Raw genomic sequence first — 22,646 nt, forward strand, 5'->3', positions numbered from 1 at the left:
GGATTACTGGGCCTTATTTAGTTTTTTAAAGTAACAATAAACATATCACATGTTAGTGTAATTTTTTTTTTTTAATGAAAAGTAATTGTGTTTTCTAATTCCCTAAACTTTTTTAGTGGCAATGTTTTACATTTTTGCAAATCTCTTGAATTTCTATCGTGAAGGATTCTTACATTTTCTTCTGCATTAAATCTGTTGCTGCTATGATCTGGAAGTTTTGGTATTAGGAAGTGGGGCCTTTGGGAGGTTATTAGGTCATGGGGGTGGGGCCCTCATGAATTAGACTAGAACCCTTATAAAAAAGCCTGAGAGAAGACTCCTTACCCCTTTCGCTCAATGATAACACAGTGAAAAGTCTATCAGTGGGCCCTCACCAGACACTCAATCTGCTGCTGCCTTCATCTCGGACTTCTCAGACTCTAGAACTATGAGAAATAAATTTCTGTTGTTTCCTCAGTGTATGGCATTTTGTTACAGTAACCTGAATGGACTAAGACAGAAAATTGGTGCTGTGGAGTGGGTGCTGCTGTAACAAATACCTAAAATATGGAAGTTGCTTTGGAACTAGGTAATGGTTAGAGGCTGGAAGGTCTTGCTCTGTCGCCCAGGATGGAGTGCAGTGGTGTGATCTTGGCTTACTGCAGCCTCCACCTTCTGGGTTCAGGTGATTCTTCTGCCTCAGCCTCCCGAGTAGCTGGGACTACAGGTGCGTGCCACCACGCCTGGCTAATTTTTGTATTTTTAGTAGAGATGGAGTTTCACCATGTTGGCCAGGCTGGTCTTGAACTCCTGACCTCGTGATACGTGCACTTCAGCCTCCCAAAGTGCTGGGATTACAGGCATGAGCCACTGTGCCTGGCCAAAAATTTTTTTTAAGTGAGCTGGGCATAGTGTCATGTGCTTGTAGTCCCAGTGACTTAAGAGGCTGAGGTGGGAGGATTGCTTGAGCATAGGAGGTCCAGGCTACAGTGAGCCATGATCACGCCACTGCATTCCAGCCTGGGCAACTAAATGGGACCTTGTCTCAAAAAAAAAAAGACCCTGTAGGCAATTCAGAAATCAGTTACAGGCCTTGAGTGCAAGGGCCTGCGGAGAGGCCCTAAATGCAAAGGAGAGGCCACCAATGATGGGGGACCTTGGGGACCTTGGCAAGATTCCATTATGCCTGGCACCATACTCTTCTACCACTTTAGGTATGGCTCTGGTGTGATAACAGGCAGCACCATCTCTACCAGAGCACAGAGTGCGTAAGCCATAGGGGTGTGGCTACTTCCACTATTCAAAGGATGGGGCTGCCCCTGTGACCCAGGGAAGAGGACCATGATGGGGATGGGATATGATATATTGGTCATTTGGAAAAGATTGCTTCACTGAGTTCTGTAGATCTTCCAGATGCTGGCACATTTGTTAAAGTTCACATTCTTTAATATCACTATTGATTGCATCAGAAGCATCTTTAAGTATTCAGATGCTTTTGAGCTTATGGAGGAGGATACAGGTTTTCCAGAATTTTGATTTTCGCTTGAGAATTCAAATTTTATATTGTCAGTTTTTCTTAAAGGTAGAGTCTTGGTCGTTTTTGAGAAAATGTCTGCCAGTGTTCAAGTCGTAATAACCATGGTTTAGATTTGAGTCTATCTTCCAAGTAAAAATGGTATTCCTTAATAGAAGTGATTAGTTTAGCTCTCAAACAAGGTAAGCTATGCAGCAGAAGTGCTTTATGAGTACTTCCCATTTATACTGAATATTAAAAAAGAAATGTACTCAAGGAATAAGACGAAATTAATCATTGTTTTCTGCTTGTCTATCATAGACTGGCCCCTTTTTAAAAAATTTCAAGTGGCTGGTAAGGAAGAATGCAGTAGCCACAGTATTACTTGCCTGGACTTACGCTAAGATTACCCCAAGCAGCTTTTTCTACCATTGATTTTGCATCATCATTGTGAAAACTTTAGACAACAATTTTAAGTTTATTTGAGCATTAAAGGATTCATGAATCAGGCAGCAGTCAAAACTAGAGGAGGTTCAGAGTGCTCCACTTTAGCAGCCTGAGCATTGGGGCTTTTATAGGCTAAACGCAGAAGTAAAGAAATAACTTGATTGGGTAGGCGTTTGCCTTATTTGGATATGATACAGTGGAAAGTTCCTAGTTAGAGGTTAGTTGGCGGGTTTTGATTAGTCATCTTACTGTTGACATTGGGTTTCAGTTCACTTATGTAGGAATCCAAGGCACTGGAGCCATCTCAGCCTGATGGCCTCCCAATTAAAAATTTTTGAAAATATGCAAATGTCAGCACAGTGAAAAAGGCATACAGTGTGAAGGTACTTCTAACTCTTTCATAGAACGGGTTTCGAAGACTCTCAGGTTTACAGACCTCTTTTTGAGAACCAGTGGTTTAAATGTTTGTGTGTGACTTGTATCGATTGGTCTGTTGATGCATCTGTTATTTCTGCAGTTGTCATTAGCTATGTTTTGTTAAGATTTAAGCTGTCTTCAGAGTGGAAAAAATGGTGGAGTTTGGGGTGTAAGCAGCCTAGGGTGCATGAAAAAGCAGTTTTGTTTGATCCTGAGGTTCAGTCTTATCCATGAAGTCCATGGAAATCTCAAGATTGTTTCTAAATTGTTGTTTTATATCCCCATGTTTATCATTTAGCTATATATATATAGAGAGAGAGAGAGACGGAGTTTTGCTCTTGTTGTCTAGGCTGGAGTGCAATGGCACAATCTCAGCTCACCGCAACCTCCGACTCCTGGGTTCAAGTGATTCTCCTGCCTCAGCCTCCCAAGTAGCTGAGATTACAGGTGCCTGCCACCATGCCCAGCTAACTTTTTGTAATTTTAGTAAGAGACGGAATTTCAGCATGTTGGCCAGGCTGGCCTTGAACTCCTGGCCTCGTGATTCACCTGCCTCGGCTTCCCAAAGTGCTGGGATTACAGGTGTGAACCACAGTACCCGGCCTCATTTACCTTTATATTTAAATGTACAAATTTTAGGGGAATTTTTACCTTTAAAAAATGTGAAGAGAGAAAGGAGAGTTCTAAAAGAGCTTTTACCTTTTCTTCCCTGTGCTTTATAATCTTTTTCCTGTGTTGTTTTGGGGAAGTTTATTTTGACTTGAGGTTTAGGTGATTTTTAATTTATGCTCATGCTTAAGAAACCACAAACCAAAAAACAATTACTTCGTGTTATAAAGTTCATTTAAAGTTGTGCTTCTGATGCCTTCCTAAAACTCAATTTAGAAAGATGAAAAATTGGGCTGGGCACAGTGGCCACTTCATTCTGTGGGTCCCCTATTATTGAGAAAAGGTGCCTTCAGTTGACTAAAGGTGTATGCGAACTGTAGTGGTATCTTTTGTCTTCTCTTTCATCATTAAGTCATATAGTTTGCAAAATATTTCAGTTGACAAATTTTATCAGTTCACATTTTCAGTATCCAGGTTCTACTTGAGTGTAAAAAGGAAGTCATACTTGGGTGGAAGTACCAGAAATGTTGGGCAGTAACAAGTAGCATTTATCCTCTGGGTCATGAGGAAGTTTTATTAGAGTTAAAAAAATGTTTTAAGTGCTAGCACATGATAAATATTGACAGGTTCTCTCCCTCTTTTCCCTCTCCTATAAATGATGCATTTGATAGTTTAATGACTTGTTATATATAACTTATTGACTAACTTTGTAACAGTGAGAAATCTTTTGGTATACTCTTGTCATAGGTATAAAGTACTCCTAAGTTGATGGGGAAAGTAAGGAAAGGATTTTTACTTTTGCTTTTAAAGGAGCATGGGATTATTATTTTTGTTTTGTTTTATATGTTTATTTTTCGAAACCATAGTTTTTTAAATGGTAATTTTGGTATAGTTCTAGCATGACTTATCTAGAAGCTATCCAAGTTTTAGACTTGAAAAATTAACCATAAATGCTTTTCTCAAATTGGATAATTGAACAAATAGCACGCTACCTATTTTGCATAGTTTAGTAATTTCATATTTATAATTTATGTCCCTGGATATAGTAGTTTGATTAATGAAAACAGATTGGTTTCTCCACTTATGCTGGATTAGGCTTATATATTTTTGAGAGAAGTCTAGCTGGATTCAAAATTTTGTTTCTCTTTGTCCACCTCCTGAAAAGTTGCAAAGTGAAGAGGAAAAAAAGTGTAGACTCTTGATTGGGTACCTCCTTGTCAGTAGTGACCTCATGTTGCAGTCTGCTTCCGTTTAAACTGCAGAGTGTAGCACAGCTGTACTCTGTGTAGGAGGACTCAGCACTAATAATTGCTCAGCAGTTTTTATAAGCCCATCACCTTCCTTTACTGTGCTTTTAATGAAGTCTTTACCTGATGTTTTTGTTGGAAGATGCCAGGGTATTCAGAATGGTTTCCAAGGCTCTGTTGCACAGGTAAAGTGATCTTTACTAGAGTTAGTTGAGACTCAATTGTAGTACTTTTATTGAAATATTGTTTGTAGCATTAAATATTTACCATTGGGAAATGAAAATAATAGTAGTTTCTTATTTTATTTGGATATAAAATATTAGTGACTGGAATAAGTGGTTGCAAGATTGATCTTATGTTCTCAAGATAGTTATGTCATTGTAGGCAGATTTGAAAATAGAGTTAATAGCAGAAGGGATAAAATGTCAGGGAATGACTATAGTCTTCAATGTTATGTTTGACTGAGGAGTTTACGATATATGTGTCCCCTGTCATTTATTGTTTGTCTTTCTAGTCAAGTCTTCCTTGTCTAGGGGTTTAATGAATACAGTTAGCATTTTTAGGTGGTCTTTATGGCATCTGCCTATAGTACCTATGTAATTTGACCTGAAATTTCTCAGCAATTATTTATGTTATGTCTTTATTTTAGCTGTCACATCCCTGTGATATGTACACATTTTAGCTGCAGATGCATAACTATATTGATAAATCTTTTTTATATCTATTGGTGTGTGTGAGCCCTGGCTTATACATGAGGGCTTTTTACCCACAGGATTTGACTAAAGTATGAAAATAAAGAATAATTAAAATCTGTGAAATCTGAAAGCTAAGTCAGCCTTTTTGTCCTTCAGAAGCTCAGAGAACAAAGTTGTACAATTCATTTTGTATATAGCCTTGTGGGTGACAACCTGACTCTTAAAGTGCAAAATCTATTTATTTGATTTGTTTACTAAGGCTGGTGGGAGGCTTCTTATTAAAAGGAGCTGTTTATTTGATTGTCCCAGCATATTCTTCAGGAATGAAGAATCTTTACTCTTGCGGTAATAATCGAGCTTGCTGATCACTACTTTTATATATACTTGTAGTTTTCAGTAGCAATTAAAAGAGATAGGAAGCAAAAAAGATCAACTACCTTGTGATCTATTCAATTTAAGACCACTGGAACTTTTGCCTCTTTTTGGCTCCTTCGAATAACTGGAAATTTTATTAAACTTTATTCTTTTTGGAGGCTAGATAGAGATCTAGGCCAGTGTTTCTCAAACTTGCTACTATGGATAAGAATCATCATTGGCATTTGTTAAAAATGTAGACTCTTGGGCCCTACTTTAGAGATTCGGAGTGGGACCTTGGAATCTGCCTTTTTAAAAAGCTTTTTTCTTTGTTTTATTTTATTCTATTTATTTATTTATTTTGAGACAGAGTCTTGCTCTGTCACCCAGGCTGGAGTGCAGTGGCGCGATCTCAGCTCACTGTAACCTCTGCCTCCTGGGTTCAAGCGATTCTCCTGCCTCAGATTCCCAAGTAAATGGGACTACAGGCGTGCGCCACCATGCCTAGCTAATTTTTAAATATTTTTTTAGTAGATAAGGGGTTTCACCACATAGGCCTGGCTGCTGTCGAACTCTTGACCTCAAATGATCTGCCCACTTCGGCCTCCCAAAGAGCTGGATTATAGGCATGAGCTACCACGCTCAGCCTCTTTGCTTTTTTTAAAAATTAATTTTTTAATTAAAAAAATAGATGGGGTTTTGCTATGTTGCCCAGGCTGGCCTCAAGTTATCCTCTGCCCTGGCCTCCTGAAGTGTTGGGATTACAGGCATGAGCTGCCATGACTGGCCTCATTTTGTATTGGAAAATAAATCATAATACAGAAATGGGCATAAAGTAAATATATAGCAACACAAGTTAGAGGCAGATATCCTTGTACCCACACACATCTGTAAATAAACTGTGACACCACCCTAGTAGCTCTCAAAATCCTCCCTCCCTATGCAGGCGATTACTATGTGGACATTATAGCAATCACTTCCTTGTATGTCTTAGAACTTTATGAAAATGAAATCAGATTATATGTAAATTCTTTGTCTGGTTTCTTTCACTGAACACTGGTTTTTTTTCACTGCGTAAGTTTGAGATTTATCCACGCTGCTGCATGTCACTGTGGCTCATATCATTGTTGTAAAGTATCCTCTTGTATGATTACGCCACAATTATCCATTTTGCTGTTGGTGGACAATTCAATTGTTTTTACTTTGTGACTATTATTAATAGTAGTATTATATACGTTCTTATACACATCTTCATGTACGTGCAGATGACGACATAACACCTGTCTTCAGTTTTAGTAAGTATTCCCTAATTATTCAAAGTACTTATTCCAGTTTACATCCCTACTAACAGTATGTGACAGTTGATTCACATCCTTGCCAACACTGGCGTTAACTTACCTTGTGAGCATATAACGGTATTTCATTGTCACTTTAATAAGAGCCCTCCCCTTTTTCATATGTGTTTTGGCTGATTCCTACTTTTGAACTTTAGTGGTTCATTGGAGGGTTTTTTTTTTTTTTTTTTGAGACGGAGTCTCGCTCTGTCGCCCAGGCTGGAGCACAGCGGCCGGATCTCAGCTCACTGCAAACTCTGCCTCCCAGGTTCACGCCGTTCTCCTGCCTCAGCCTCCCGAGTAGCTGGGACTACAGGCGCCCGCCACCTCGCCCGGCTAGTTTTTTGTATTTTTTAGTAGAGACGGGGTTTCGCCATGTTAGCCAGGATGGTCTCGATCTCCTGACCTCGTGATCCACCCGTCTCGGCCTCCCAAAGTGCTGGGATTACAGGCCTGAGCCACCGCGCCCGGCCTTTTTTTTTTTTTTTTGAGACAGAATTTCGCTGTCGTTGCCCAGGCTGGAGTGCAATGGCATGATCTTGACTCACCACAACCTCTTCCTCCCGGGTTCAAGTGATTCCCCTGCTTCAGCCTCCCGAGTAGCTGGGATTACAGGCATGTGCCACCACACCCGGCTAATTTTTGTATTTTTGGTAGAGATGGGGTTTCTCCATGTTGGTCAGGCTGGCCTCGAACTCCCAACCTCAGGTGATCTGCCCCCCTCAGCCTCCCAAAGTGCTGGGATTACAGGCATGAGCCACTGCGCCTGGCCTTTTTTTTTTTTTTTTTAATTTGTCAGGAGACTTAAAAAATATATGTTATATTAAAAATAGGTTTTTAAAATTTTATTATTTTTCATTATATAAAAAATAGTTCCTGGCTGAGCATGATGGCTCACACCTGTAATCCTAGCACTTGGGGAGGCTGAGGTGGGAGGATCACTTGAGCTCTGGAGTTTGAGACCAGCTGGGGCAAACCCTGCCTCTACAAAAAATAGAAAAGTTAGCTGGGCATGTGCATGTAGTCCCACCTACTTGGCCAACTGAAGCAGGAGAATCCCTTGAGATGGGGAGATGGAGGCTGTAGTGAGCTTTGTTTGTGCCACTGCACTCTAGCCTGGGTGACAAAGTGAGACCCTGTCTCAAAAAAAGGTTTCTAATTTTAATCAAATTTATCACTCTTTTCCTTCTGTGGTTAATGCTTTTTGTGTCATGTTTAAGAAATCTTTTCCTAAATAAACATTTCCACATTATCTTCTTACAGCTTTATTATTTTACCTTTCATGTTTAGATCTACAGTCTACCCAAAATTGATTTTCTCTCTCATGTGTGAGGTCAGGGCCGAGTTAACTTTTTCCATATGGATACCAAATTGTATCAGCATTCATGTTTGAAAACACTGCCATTTCCCTGCTTTCTGTATACCACCTTTTGTTCTAAATCAAGTGTATATGATGATTGTTTTTCTTTTTTTTTTTTTTTTTTTGAGGCGGAGTCTCGCTCTGTCGCCTGGACTGGAGTGCAGTGGCTGGATCTCAGCTCACTGCAAGCTCCGCCTCCCGGGTTCACGCCATTCTCCTGCCTCAGCCTCCCGAGTAGCTGGGACTACAGGCACCCGCCAACTCGCCCGGCTAGTTTTTGTATTTTTAGTAGAGACGGGGTTTCACCGTGTTAGCCAGGATGGTCTCGATCTCCTGACCTCGTGATCCGCCCATCTCGGCCTCCCAAAGTGCTGGGATTACAGGCTTGAGCCACCGCGCCCGGCCGATTGTTTTTCTTTTCTGTCTGCCTGTTTTTTTGTGTGGGTACCATACTATTTTATTTACTTTGGCTTTATGGTATTTGGTACAGATCTCCAACAAAATAACACTGTCACTTCAGCAGATTCTGATACAAGTGGTCCATGGATGACATCCCTGCTCTAGAGATGCTCTAGAGCATCTCCGTAAGAGAGCTCCCAAATTCTGACTTAGTATATTTGCCTTTGTTTATAGTTGTAAAAACACATTATTAAATGGAGCCATTTTGATACATAGTTGCACACATTGTTTATGCTTGCACATATAAAAACAATTTCTGGTATTATTTTCTAATCTTAATGAGCACCAATGATTTCACAGCGGTCCATTGTATGTATCCTGGTCCATTTTATATATTCATTTGCTGATATTTCTTTCTTATAATTCTGCAAATATAGTAAAATGTTAATTATAGACTCTAAATGTTGGGGCTGTAGGTGTTCTTACACAGTTTATTTTCACTTTTCCGTATTTTTGAGAATTTTTATAAATTGGAAAAATGGTACAGAGAATACTTTATGGTATAAAATCCATCCCTCCCCTTTTGTATCTACGATGGATTGTGGTAGATTTGATAAACCCTTTTTGATAGAGTCTCAGACTTTCTGAGTCAAAGTGCATACACATTTTTAGAGCTCTTTGAAATGCATTACTAAATAGATTTCTGTAAGAAATTTTTACTTAACCTTCCCACTAGCAACATGCATGTCAGTTTCATAGCCTTTATCAATATTGACATCAGCAGAAATATAAATTTTATTCTAATCCTTGTTTTTTTTTTTTTTGAGATGGGGGTCTTGCTATGTTGCTCAGGCTGGCCTCAAACTCCTGGGCTCAAGTGATCCTCCTGACTCAGCCTCCTGAGTAGCTGGGACTTGAGGCATGAGCCATTGGCACTTGACTCTATAATCCTTATTTTAAACTTGTGTATCTAGTTAGGTTGATTATTTTTTCTTTTTGGTTCTTTATGAAATATCTTGTATCCATTTACCTACTAGCATTTTATTGATAATCTAATCTGACAAAAAAGGGTGAGAAAATTCCTCTGGGAAAATGAGCAGATGACTAACAAGGGCAAATCTGAGAAAGAACAGAGAAGATATAAGCCCTACGAAGAATTAAAACATATAAAGCTTTAGTAACAGACTAATGAAGTAAGTAGTTGGGAATTAGAGAGCTTCTTCAGAATTTGGTATAAGATAAAGCAAAAGCTCACCAGAGATCACAAATTAAATGGTTAAGAGTGTTAAATTTATAGTTCCCCACACCATTTAATATGCCACATTGTCAGTGGTTTATAATTAGATATTAAAAATAAAATGAATATTTTTCAATGGGCAAGGAATCATCTAAGTTTAGTAGAGATTGCAAATATTACCAAGGAAAATAAAACAGATTGCACCACATAAAGATTTAATTTTTATAATTTAATAGCAGCTGATAACCGAAATGTAAAAATATAAGCAATAGTTTATTAGAGCAAAATATCAGAAAAAGATCTAATATCCTAGTTGAAGTTAAGACTCTTTAGGGAAGGCCTTATTTATCTTTTTACTTTCTGTTTTTTTCCTACAGAAGTCAATAAGTATTTAACTTTTAGCTCACAGGAAACTACTAGAAATAAACTGATGATGGCTACACTCTTCTTTGTGCCATGTTTTGGGGTTTTTCTCCCCAGCTCTTTTGGATTTTAGAAATGAAGTTCCAAAAAACTTTAGTTGTTTTATTTTTCTTTCTTTTTTTTGAGACAGGATGTCTTTCTGTCACCCAGGCAGGAGTGCAGTGGCACAATCACAGATCACTGCAACTTCCCTGGGCCCAAGTGATCCTCCTGCCTCAGCCTCCCAAGTAGCTAGGACTACAGGCATGTGCCATCATCCTGCCTGGCTGATTTTTAAAATTTTGTAGAGATGGGATCTCGCTATGTTGCCCAGGCCGGTCTTGAACTCCTGGTTTCAAGTGAACCTCCAGCTTTGGTCTCCCAAAGTGCTGGGATTACAGGCATGAGCCACCACACCTAGCCAGAAAAATCTTTAAGTATGAATATTGGTAAACACTTCCCTGGAGACGATCAGCATGAAGGCCTTTAAAACTAAAAATAATTCATTGGAAACTAGCATGATACTGGCAGTTAACAAAAATATTTTTATACATAGGAGGGGTTATGTGTGTCAGACCAAGAGGGCTTACTGTTGTCTGATAAAGCATTTGTTCACTTTGCTACTGAGAGACATGAAGATTGCTCAGTGAATGAATGGTAAATGATACTCATTTGGTTTCCTGCAGTGGATCCTGACAATACTAACTTGATATCGTTTGTTCTGCATGTTAGTTAGAGATTGTATTGCCACATTTTGGAGGATCTTCATAAAACTAATTTCCATTTAAAAAATGACGAGGTAGCTACAGATGTGGTGTTCAGGTCAAGAAGGCAGGGTCACTCCTCCCTATGGCTAAGTATTGACTGTGATGCTGTGCTTAGGCACACAGTGCCATTTAGACATAACCTTATCTTTTATCTGATAAATGATCTTTTAAAAATTACCTGTATTCATGAACAGCTAATACTACTGTTCACTTAAATCCAGTACAACTAATTTTCCCTCCAGTTTTGGAAATCGGTCAGTTTTTCTCCAACTGAGCACCAGAGAAAGTAGTTGTCCCACTCTCACCACCACAAGTATATATATTTGGGGATCTTTTTGTGTGAAAATAGTTTATTTAGAAAATTAGATTCATCTTCTGTGAGAGGTGCTCATGCTGTGGTGTGTGTATTTTTGTTTTTAGTCACTTTTCTGTTGTAGAAGACAGTAGAGCATCTTTGTTAATAGCAGGGTCTTTGGGGTACCCAACCCAGGGCCGTATGCATTTGGCCAAGTTAATTAACATCTTTGAGCTTCACTTTTGTGGAAAGGGGGAAATAATTGTAACTCCTTGGGTACTGAAAATTATTAAATGAGAGATAAATGCGTGTAATGCTCCTAGCTCATAATGAATTCTAACTTTTAAATTTTGATCTTGTTAGTGATATGTTTTTCCAAATTTATTTTCTTTGGTTAATATTTGAAAGCTTTACCAACCAGATTTAGAAAATATTTCCAACTTGATATGTAACCAAGAATACAACACTTAGTGTGTGCTCTCCTGGTTGTGTCAAGGTAGTGCAAATGTGGCAGATTCAGCACATTTTGTAATACTGAGTATTGAACGTTTTTATAGCTAATTTCTTTCTTTGATTACAGCACCCATATATCTCCCATCAGAATCCTACCAGCGTCTACAGAGTAAGTAGTGTATTTATAGAAGACATTTTTAAGATTTTAAGATACTACTAAGCTGTAGAAATGAAAATAATGTATTTATTTTGCTGACTTTAGAGGAAAGACTGTACACAGGCAGTAAACTAGTTTTTTATGTACTGTGATAGGAACAAATGAAGAAGAAACCCATTGCATTAATATACAAAATAAAGATGAACTTTCTTCAGATGATTTTTTTGAATCCTCTGAAATAATTGAAAAATGTTCATAGAATATGTTTTAAAAAAGTAGACTTTACATAACTCATAGTTTCTTTCATTTAGCTGTTAGTAGATTATTTTGCTTTATAAGAATAGCTTTGAAAAGCCTTAATGAGTGGTTTTCTGATAGTGAGGAGTGAATTATAGGGACAACTGATCATTCCCATCCCAGTAATAATAGTGACATTATGGTTGATTTGTATATGATTGTTTGGGTAAATTTCACTTTTAAAACTTAAACCAGTATCATGTATTCCTTTTATGTATTTCTTTTTATGCTTCGGTTTACCCATTTAAGTACCATAATAGTTTTACTGGTCATAGATTTTAGCATTTATGTCTGTGTCACCAGATACCCAGTTAGAGTGACTGCTTCTTACTAAAATGTATTATGTTTTGTAGTATTTTAGAAAGAACAATTAGAGCAGCTGTGGAACAGCACCTTTTTGATCTGCAGAGCAGCATAGATCATGATCTTAAGAATTTACAACAGCAAAGTGTGGTGTGTAATAACGAAGCAGAAAGTATTCATTGTGATGGGGAAGGATCTAATAACCAGTAAGAAATATTTTGTTGTTGTTTATTAAATGTTATAAAATTGTTTTATCTTAAAACTAATTCTACTTAAATAACAGGATCTCATCTTTCTTGGAGATTTCTGAAAGTCATTGTGAAAAGTGACTTTGTATATATACTTGTATATACATCCATAATTAACACTGAATATCTCATAACTTTTTTCATAATATATGTTTATTAAGTTCAACACAGGTTTTTTTTTTTTCTTCCCTGAACATCGAATGAAGTAACAAGCTTACCTTTAGGAATTATGTTGTATGAAAAATAACTTTAAAAAATTAGACTCTGCAAGAGTGTGATCTAGACAGACAGTTACAAGGCAGCAGATTGACATCACTGTTGTGCATATAATCATTGAGTGAAATGGTGGGCAGAATCATCCTTTCTATTTAAATAGTTATCCCTTGCCACCAGCCTCTCCCCTCCTTACGCTTTTGTTAGGTTAGCTCTTAATACAGGTTGAGCATCTCTAATCGAAAAATCCAAAATCTGACATGCTCCCAAATCCAAAGCTTTGAGCACTGACATGATACTCAGAAGAAATGCTCATTTGAGCATTTTCGATTTTGGATTTTCAGATTAGGAATGCCAGTCTGGCACCTCTCCTTGGGATGTTGTGAGGGACTTTGTTATGCTCTCTGAAAATTTTCATAAGCAAATGAATGGCTTTTAAAATAATTTATGAGCCAGTTGCTAACTGGCAATATTCCAGAATCTGAAAACAAACAAAAACCAAATCTGAAACACTTCTGGTCCCAAGCATTTCCGACAAGGAATACTCAACCTGTATTTAAATATGTATTAGTTAAAAGTACTTGTAATGCGTGATGTTGCTCCACTCTTCATCTGACCTGTTACCTTTAAATGAAGGAAAGCCTCTCTTTGTTTTCTGTTACTTCAGTCCTGTACTTCAGGATACCTGTGTGCCTCCCTCAGAGACCATGGTGCAGTGATTTCATGTTTTTCATATATCAGTTTTTTGCGGGGGGACAGATGAGAAAGATGTACCCAAATCTAGAAGATTTGTAGGAAGATAAAGGAAAAAAAAGATTATTTGCGAGTGATTTTTTTTTTTTGAAGATAGTTTTTAAAAGGGCTAACTAGAATAGCTATCAAATATAAAATGTAAATTGATGTGAATACCAGTGGTGGAAATGTTTATTTTTGGAATGCCATATAGTACAATTGCAAGCACCATGGATAGCACTGCCAGCCAGTGCAGCTGTATTTGATGACCTTGGTTTGTGTACTTTGAAGGCATGATTAGAATGTATACAACTGGGAAAAGGCAGGAGAGGGAAAGAGAGGAAAAACAGAAAAATTGAAAAAGAAAAAAAAGCATGTATACAACTGGATCTATTGGGAGTATTTGGGCAGAATATGAAGGAAAAAATCAGTATCTAAAAGTTAGAAATAATGGAAAAATGTTTCAAAGGATGTAAGCAGGTTTCTTGGAGTTTGTCCTTAGCTTAGCTAGGGATTCTGCAAACCTATACCCATTACTCAGATGATAGTCTTATTTTCGCCACTGGGGAACACATGTTCTATTGAGGGTAGTGATATCATCTTTGGAAACAAAAACTGTAGCAGTGTTTTAGATATTCTAAACTGTGTAAGATGACAGCTCTGCAGTAGGAAGCTATTTCTGTTTTACTTGATAAGGTGTTGGACTTGTACTGGACTAGTACTTGACTTGTATTTGATCAGGACAGATGTGTCATTATTATGTGAGAGTGTGCATTTACAAGGGAAATGATTATTTTGGAACATAAATTATTTTAAAAGCCATTTATTCGCTTATGAACATTTTTAGAGGGGATAACAAGGTCCCTCACAACATCCCAAGGAGACAAAAATGTAGCAGATTTAATAATCTGATTTAGCAAGACAAAAGTATGGATTTTTGTGAAAAGTTCACATTTTCTTTAACAAGTAAAAGTTTCAGATCATTATTTATATTTACTTATTTTAAAGTAAACGCATTACACACTCAACATTTGGCCTGATCTAATTTTTAAACTTCATCCCTAGGGTTGGTATTGCTGATGGTATTATTAATGCCAGTGAAAGTAACAGAGACTGTTCAGAACCTGTGGCTAGCACTAATTTAGACAATGAAGTTATGCAGCAAGATTGTGTATTTGAGAATGAAGAAAATAACCAGGTAAGGAATGTCAAAAATATGTGTTAGATATACAACTTTGATTGCTTCATGTGTTTCTTTGATGCCAGAAGTTATAGTTCAGTATTTTGCTGATACACTTAATTATCTCAATTATAAATCCCCAAGAATATACATTCTCTCAGAGTTTAGGAAACATCACTGGGTAGAGAAGTATAAAACAACTTATTGACTGGGTGTCGCTGGCGGCTCACATCTGTAATCCCAGCACTTTGGGAGGCCAAGGCTGGCAGATCACAAGGTCAGGAGATCGAGACCATCCTGGCTAACACGGTGAAACCCCATCTCTACTAAAAATACAAAAAAATTAGCGGGGCGTGGTGGTAGGCTATCCGGGAGGCTGAGGCAGGAGAAAGGTGTGAACCCAGGAGGCAGTTTGCCGTGAGCCAAGATTGTGCCATTGCACTCTAGCCTGGGCGACAGAGTGAGACTCCATCTCAAAAAAAAAAAAAAAAAAAAAAACTAAAAAAAAGTTTCAACTTACTTTAAATTATTTTCCTAGAAAGAAATTATGATGTCCGCCGAGGTAGCTAGGTGGTATTATGGTTGACTTTTGTTATTTTTAAGACAGCTTCTGTATTTCTTAGGAGTTTTGCTGAAGAACATGGTATGGGGAGAATATATAATATTCTCATACAGTTCTTAGGATGGGATAGACCTCTGCAACAAAATACTGGTTAACAAGAGAAAAACAAGTTTTAAGACATGTATCCCTTATATACACATGGGAGATACTCGGGGGAAGTGAGTAAATCTCTCAGAGGTGGCTTAAATACCATCACGTCCTGAAACAGAGGTAAAAAGGGTGTTGGGGAGACCTAGTTGTAATGAGATGACCAGGAAAATCACTGTAAGCAAAGTTAAGCTTTGCCCTGAAGATTGATAGTTTTTAGTGATTTAAAGTCATATTTCTTTTGCTCGTACAGAGAGGAGATACCCGTAGAAATGGAGATTTCTACTACAGATGAAAATTCCTTTTATATAAGGGTGACTTCTCTGTATTATCCTGTGTTTGCTATTTCTGAAAATAATAAACTAAAAATAATCCTTATGGCAAAGAGTAATAATTTGGTGTGGCATGTTCTGAATCCCCACTGTTGGCGTCCTTTCTTGATTAGCAAAAACCCAGGAACATTGTTGTAATAATGACTAAATTATTGTCACTGTCACATTTGTTAGTGTTAACTTTTTAAAAAAATATAATTGCCATTAAATGTAAAAAGCAGCATCTTTCTAAGACACTGAAAATGTAATTTTGATACTACTTTTAAAAATAAGATGCTAAATTAATAGATAAGGTGGGTTTCCTCAGTATATTTTCATTCTAAACCATACACTAAAGTAGGGCTCAAGAGGAATTTAGAGTAAGAAGAATTAGCTTTTGTATTCTGCCTTTGTTCAGTATCACTGGATTATCAATTTCTGCCTGTCTACCTAGTCATTCCCATCAGTTTAAAACATTTATACTGTTATTTCTTCCAAGTTCAGAAAAATCCCGCTCTTGACTCTCCCCATCCCATTCTAGCTAGCTACACCCTGATTTCTCTGCTTCACTTTATAAATAGAATTGCTGGAAGAATTGTCTGTGTCTCTTTTCTTTAACTCTTTTCCTCCAATTCTCTCCTAAATTCACTGCAGCTATCCTTTCCTCTGACCATTCATTCCTCTGAAATAGCTTTTGCAAGTCACCAGTGATGTCTGTTGAATGTTTTATTTGACCTAATAGCAAAGTTTGATTCAATTAATTACTCCCACTACCTTGATATACTTTTTTCACTTGGCATTCAGGATAGCTCACTCTTTTTTTTTTTGCCCTACACTGGCTGTTCTCTCATTCCCCTCTGCTGATTGCTCTTCCTCTTCTGAATCTCTTAAATTTGGAATGGCCCAGGGCCCATTTCTCAGATTGCTTATTTTTATTCACTTCCTCAGTAATCTTGTTTAGCCTAATGGCTCTAACTACCATCTATATGCTACTGATTCCCAAATTTGTATCTCCAGTCCAGACATGTTTTGGAATTTTAGATTGCTGTATCCAACTAGGCACCCAACATTTCCGCTGGTATATCTTTACCAAGCATCTGTTGAGTAAGAAAGATTTCTTTCCTTACCCATTATTAGGTTCATAGCTGAGGCACCTGTAACAGAAGATATTAACAAGAGAAAAGCGTACACATTTATTTAATGTAAGTTTTACATGACATGAACATCTTCAGAAATCAAGACCCAAAGAAACAGACACACCTGTGTATTTTAATGCTTTGATTTGATGAAAAGTGGACAGTGGTGTGGATGAATAATTAGACAAAGAGGATGATAAATGAAGGGCGGCTGATTAACCAAGGCCTTGTTTGTTGAGATTCTTTTCTGTGTCCCTGTGTGTTCAGGGGTAAGGGCATTCCTTTCGTCCAGGTATAGGGTACTTCTGGAATGAAGGGGTTTTTTTGTTTGTTTGTTTGTTTTGAGATGCAGTTTTGCTCTTCTTGCCCAGGCTGCAGCAGTGGCGCAATCTCAGCTCACCGCGACCTCTGCCTCTCGTGTACAAGCAATTCTCCTGTCTCAGCCTCCCGAGTAGCTGGGATTACAGGCGCCTGCCACCATGCCGGGCTAATTTTTTGTATTTTTAGTTGAGACAGAGTTTCACTATGTTGGACAGGCTGGTCTCCAGCTCCTGACCTCAGGTGACCTGCCTGCCGTGGCCTCCCAAAATGCTAGGATTACAGGCGTGAGCCACCACGCCCAGTCAAAGGTTTTATGACTTACTTCAGAAGAGAAGTCTGACCACTTTTTACTGTTTCTGTTGCCACCCTGCAGGTCCAAACTGCCATCATGTCACCTGGATTAATATTGCCTCCTAATTGATCTCATCTTTGTTTCTTGATGGTGTGTTCTCAACACAGAACCACAATGATCCTTTTAAGAGGAAAATTAGATAATGATACTTCTCTTCCTAAAACCTTCCAGTGCCATCTAGGTATCAAAATACAGCTATAGGCACTATGGAATATTGGCTGTGATAGTCAGGATTGAGACAGCTAAATCTTAAGTCCTGTCTGGATTGCTTATTTGTGGATATCTCCTTAGCTTACATTCTTACCTAATCTTGCAGATATTTCCTCAATTTTGCCAAATCTCCTCATCACTCTCTGTTTATGGCAGGCCCTCCCACTTACCTACCCACTCTAGTCTCTGAACTTTTTGTCCTTTTTCCCTGCTTCCCTTTCCTCCCCACTTTTTTTTTCCCCGAGATGGGGTCTTGCTTTGTTGCCCAGGCTGGAGTGCAGTGGCATAGTCTCGGCACAGTACAGCCCCTGTCCCCTGGGTTCAAGCCATTCTCCTGCCTCAGCCTCACAGGTAGCTGGGATTACAGGCATGTGCCACCAAGCCAGGCTAATTTTTGTATTTTTAGTAGAGATGGGGTTTCACGTGTTGGCCAGGCTGGTCTTGATCTCCTGACCTCAAGTGATCTGCGTGCCAGAATAGCACATAGTAAGCTAGTAAGCAACTCGGTAAATAATTTGTTGAATGAAATTGGTGTATCAGGCTGGGCGCAGTGGCTTACACCTGTAATCCTAGCACTTTGGGAGGCTGAGGCAGGTGGATTGCTTGAGCCCCAGGAGTTCAAGACCAGCCTGGGCAACATGGCACAACCCCCTCTCTATAAAAAATAAAAATTAACCAGGCATGGTGGCTCACGCCTGTAATCCCAGCACTTTGGGAGGCCGAGGTGGGCGGATCACCTGAGGTCAGGAGTTTGAGACCAGCCTGGCCAACATGGTGAAACCTCATCTCTACCAAAAAATACAAAAATTAGCTGGGTGTGGTGGCACATGCCTGTAGTCACAGCTACTTGGGAGGCTGAGGCAGGAGAATTTCTTGAACTTGGGAAGAGGGGTTGCAGTTAGCTGAGATTATGCCACTGCACTCCAGCCTGGGCGAAAGAGTAAGACCCTGTCTCAAAAAAAAAAAAAAAAAAAAAAAAAAAATCTGAACTGTGAGCCCTAGGGAAGGAAGGAAAAATAGAGAAAATTCCAAAGGTGAAAATGATTAAATTTAGGTGTAAACTTGGGTAAGAAATACAGACACTAAGAGACTGGAAAAGAGGTCAGTGTTGCAGAACTGGAATATCAAGGTGGTTTATATGAAGCAGATGTATGAAGCAGATGTTTAGGTCTTGAGCTGTGGCTGGTGGTGGGGGCTCATTTTGTCTGTGAGTGAATGCAGTGACTTGAATAAAAGAATAAATGGGGATTAAAGAAACCCTAGGGGAACCTCTGTATTCTAGCACTTTGGAGGAAAAAAAAGCAGCCATGACCATAGCAGTTGGGAATGTCAAAGAGGATGGGATTTTTTCCTGAGTCTGAAAGTTGGTCAAAATAGAGAGGTAAAAGGAGGAGAAAGGTGGTGGGAGGCAAAGGTACAAAAATAAGAAGAGTAAGTTTAATTTTATTTGCTTGCTAGGGGGGTTAAAAGTCTAATGAAATGGCTTTTTTTTTCTTTGACTTTGCTGTTGAACAAAACATTTAAGAATACCTAGGAACAGTACATTTAATGCTGGTGAGGGTAAGATAAGTGGTCTCAAATAGACATGGGAAGTATAAATTGCTGTGAACTTCCTGGAAAACACATTAACAGTAAGAACAAAAGACCTTAAACCTTTGATCCAGAAATTTCAAAATCCAAGACTGTGTCCTAAGGAAATACATACAAATCAGGGGTGTATGCAAAGATTTTGCTACTAGAATTCTTATTGGGGGTTTATTTGCAGGAAAAAAAAAGGGAAACACAAAAAGTCCTAAATGGAAAGTGATTAGATAAATCATGGTATATCCATATACTAGGATATTGTTGAGTCATTTAAAATTATTTTAAAGGTCCAAGTAATAGTTGTGAGGTAAAGTTATTTAGAAGAAGAAGAAAAAATAAAAAAACCAAGTGTAGATTACTAAAGCTAATGCAGTCCCAATTTCTTTGTGTGCATGTACTGCATGTGTGTGTGGCACATAGTCAAAAGGCCAAGTCAGAATATTCACAGTGGCCTTCTGGCTGATAGATTATGGATGATTTTACTTTTCTTCATATGTTCTTATATTTAGGTTTCCAACAGTTTCTCTGATTTATAATTAAATAATTTAAGCAAAAAATTCCAATTAAAATTTATTGGATTTAGTGATAGAAATTATTGGTAGAGAAAGGAGCTTTGGTAGGTAGAGGATTTCATGGTTGAGAATGAGTATCAGGTGAGTAGGTAGAAGCTGCGGTGTGTGGAATGCCTTTTGGACAAGTTTTGTTTTGAAATTAAAAGGAAAGAGAAGGCCGGGAGTGGTGGCTCACGCCTGTAATCCCAGCACTTTGGGAGGCCGAGGCGGGCGGATCTCCAGAGATGGAGACCATCCTGGCTAACATAGTGAAACCCCGTCTCTACTAAGAATACAAAAAATTAGCCAGGCGTGGTGGCAGGCGCCTATAGTCCCAGCTACTTAGGAGGCTGAGGCAGGAGAATGGCGTGAACCCAGGAGATCATGCCACCGCACTCCAGCCTGGGCAAGAGAGCAAGACTCTGTCTCAAAAAAAAAAAAGGAAAGAGAAGAGTTGAGCAGTCTGGTTGTGGAAGAGATTTCCTCCCCACCCCCCGCTTCTGCTTTCTTGATACAGGATGGAGATTTGAGCATGTCAGTAGGAATCAGTCACTAGATAGGGAGAGACTGAAAAATGTCAGAAAGAAAAAAAAAATCCAGGGTAGTTAGGGGAACACTGCATAGAGGGGATTGGGAGTGAGAAGTGGAAGGAAGGCGATTCAGCGTGCAAGTTGAATGACTATTCCTATATAGGAAAAGCTACTTTTAATCTTCAGTAAAAGGGGATATATAGAATATTTTCTAAGTGAGAGGTGTTTTGGGGACTTAATTCAGATGACTTTGACCATTTAAAAATGAAATGCATTTGCAGAGGGTGAGGAGTCAGGAATTGGGTTTGGATCTGAAGAAATAGGTAAAGTTTTGCAAGAGTCTCTGTGGAGAGAAATCAGATAGAATTGAGTCACCAGATATTTGGGAACCAATGGAGGTCTAGCTGAAGTTTGATGACATGAATTTGTAGTGAGCCAACTAGGAAGGTATGTTAAGTGACACATTTTCTTGTAGCATCTGCTGTCTGGAGGACAGAAAGCTGGTCATAAACTAGACCACACTGGTAAAGGCATTGACAAATTAGCTTTGAAATAGTTAGCCAGGGTACAGAGTACATGTTGGATGGATTAGAAATTTAGAATGAAGTTTTCTGCCGGGCGCGGTGGCTCAAGCCTGTAATCCCAGCACTTTGGGAGGCCGAGACGGGTGGATCATGAGGTCAGAAGATCGAGACCATCCTGGCTAACACGGTGAAACCCCGTCTCTACTAAAAAATACAAAAAACTAGCCGGGCGAGGTGGCAGGCACCTGTAGTCCCAGCTACTCGGGAGGCTGAGGCAGGAGAATGGCGTAAACCCGGGAGGCGGAGCTTGCAGTGAGCTGAGATCTGGCCACTGCACTCCAGCCTGGGCGGCAGAGCGAGACTCCGTCTCAAAAAAAAAAAAAAAAAAAAAAAAGAATCATTCATACCTTGCAAACACTGAGAAACTGCTTTATCTCCTTTCAGAAGTGGAGACCAGAAGTATTTATAAACTCTAGCAGATAGTCAAGAGGAAGAGAAGGCTGTAAATTTGACCTGTACTGGTCTAAGACCTCATCAGTATTGATCGTGGTAATTCAGTAGAAGAGAGAGGATAGGCTAGACAGAAGTATATCAATATGCAATTTATTGAGTGTTTGTTCAGCAAATAAAAGGTACAGAATGGAGTGGAGATATGTAGCCTATTTAATGGAAGTAACTAGCATGCTTGAGCCAAAGGTAAGTGAGTGGAAATGGTAAGATGCAGAACTAAGCAATGTGTGTGCACCAATTATGGACCCCTAAGGAAGGGATGGAGACCAGAGGGATTACTGGAAATGCCTGTCAGGTTTTAATTAACTCTTGGCAGTAGTCCCCTATAGCTCCTAAGATACTGCTAATATGACTGTGCTGTATCTGCTATATACCTCCTGCTGCTGCCACAACCACCACCACCGCCAAAGCTCTCTAACTTACCTGAATTGAGACCAGAGCACCTTAGCCTTCCTTTGCAGACCTTAATGTTTGTGAAAGGTCACATGGGAGGAGGTGAGGAGAAGATACAGGTTATTTTGCCCGCTAATATTTTATTTTATTTATATATCTTATATTTTTTTGAAACAGAGTCTCGCTCTGTTGCCCAGGCTGGAGTGCAGTGGCACAGTCTCCACTCACTGCAATCTCCTTTAACCTACTGGGTTCAAGGGATTCTTGTGCCTCAGCCTCTCGAGTAACTGGGATTACAGGCACACACTACCGCACTTGGCTAATTTTTGTATTTTTAGTAGACGGGATTTCACCATGTTGACTAGGCTGGTCTTGAACTCCTGACCTCAAGTGATCCACCTGCCTTGGCCTCCCAAAGTGTTGGGATTACAAGTGTGAGCCTCTGTGCCTGGCCTATATAGATGGTTTTCCTTATAAACTGTTTCTTTTGATTCTCTATGGTAACTCTAAGGTAGTCAAGTAAATTATTGTTATTCTCATATTTGTGATGAGAAAGGCAGAGCTAGGGCTTGAATTTGGTTCTTTTGAGTGAGATACCAAGGTTCTGTTTGTTTGTGACAGAGCCTTGTACTGTCTCCCAGACTGGAGTGCAGTGGTGCAATCTTGGCTCACTGCAGCCTCTGCTTCCTGAGTTCAGGCAATTCTCCTGTCTCAGTCTCCCGAGTAGCTGAGACTACAGGTGTATGCTACCATGCCCAGCTAATTTTTGTATTTTTAGTAGAGATGGGGTCTCGCCATGTTGGCCAGGCTGGTCTCAAGTGGTTTGATCGCCACAGCCTCCCAGAGTGCTGGGATTACAGGTGTGAGCCACTGTTCC

The 22,646-nt window shown here is 39.1% G+C and overlaps 1 protein-coding gene across 13 annotated transcripts in view; it reads left to right on the forward strand.

The window, feature by feature from the left end:
* Nucleotides 1-22,646, forward strand: part of FAM13B (family with sequence similarity 13 member B) — a 111,618-nt gene that overhangs the window by 61,981 nt on the left and 26,991 nt on the right. For 11 of the 13 annotated variants that reach the window (XM_033181109.1, XM_033181116.1, XM_033181121.1 and 8 more), the window contains 3 exons: nt 11,636-11,677; nt 12,316-12,471; nt 14,524-14,656. In XM_033181109.1, the coding sequence (XP_033037000.1) occupies nt 11,636-11,677; nt 12,316-12,471; nt 14,524-14,656 (331 nt within the window). The remainder of the gene's footprint in view (nt 1-11,635; nt 11,678-12,315; nt 12,472-14,523; nt 14,657-22,646) is intronic. The other 2 variants (XM_033181114.1, XM_033181115.1) reach the window with 2 other exon arrangements.

The sequence above is a fragment of the Trachypithecus francoisi genome, unplaced genomic scaffold (genome assembly GCF_009764315.1).
Source record: "Trachypithecus francoisi isolate TF-2019V2 unplaced genomic scaffold, Tfra_2.0 Lachesis_group2, whole genome shotgun sequence".
Lineage (NCBI taxonomy): Eukaryota > Metazoa > Chordata > Mammalia > Primates > Cercopithecidae > Trachypithecus > Trachypithecus francoisi.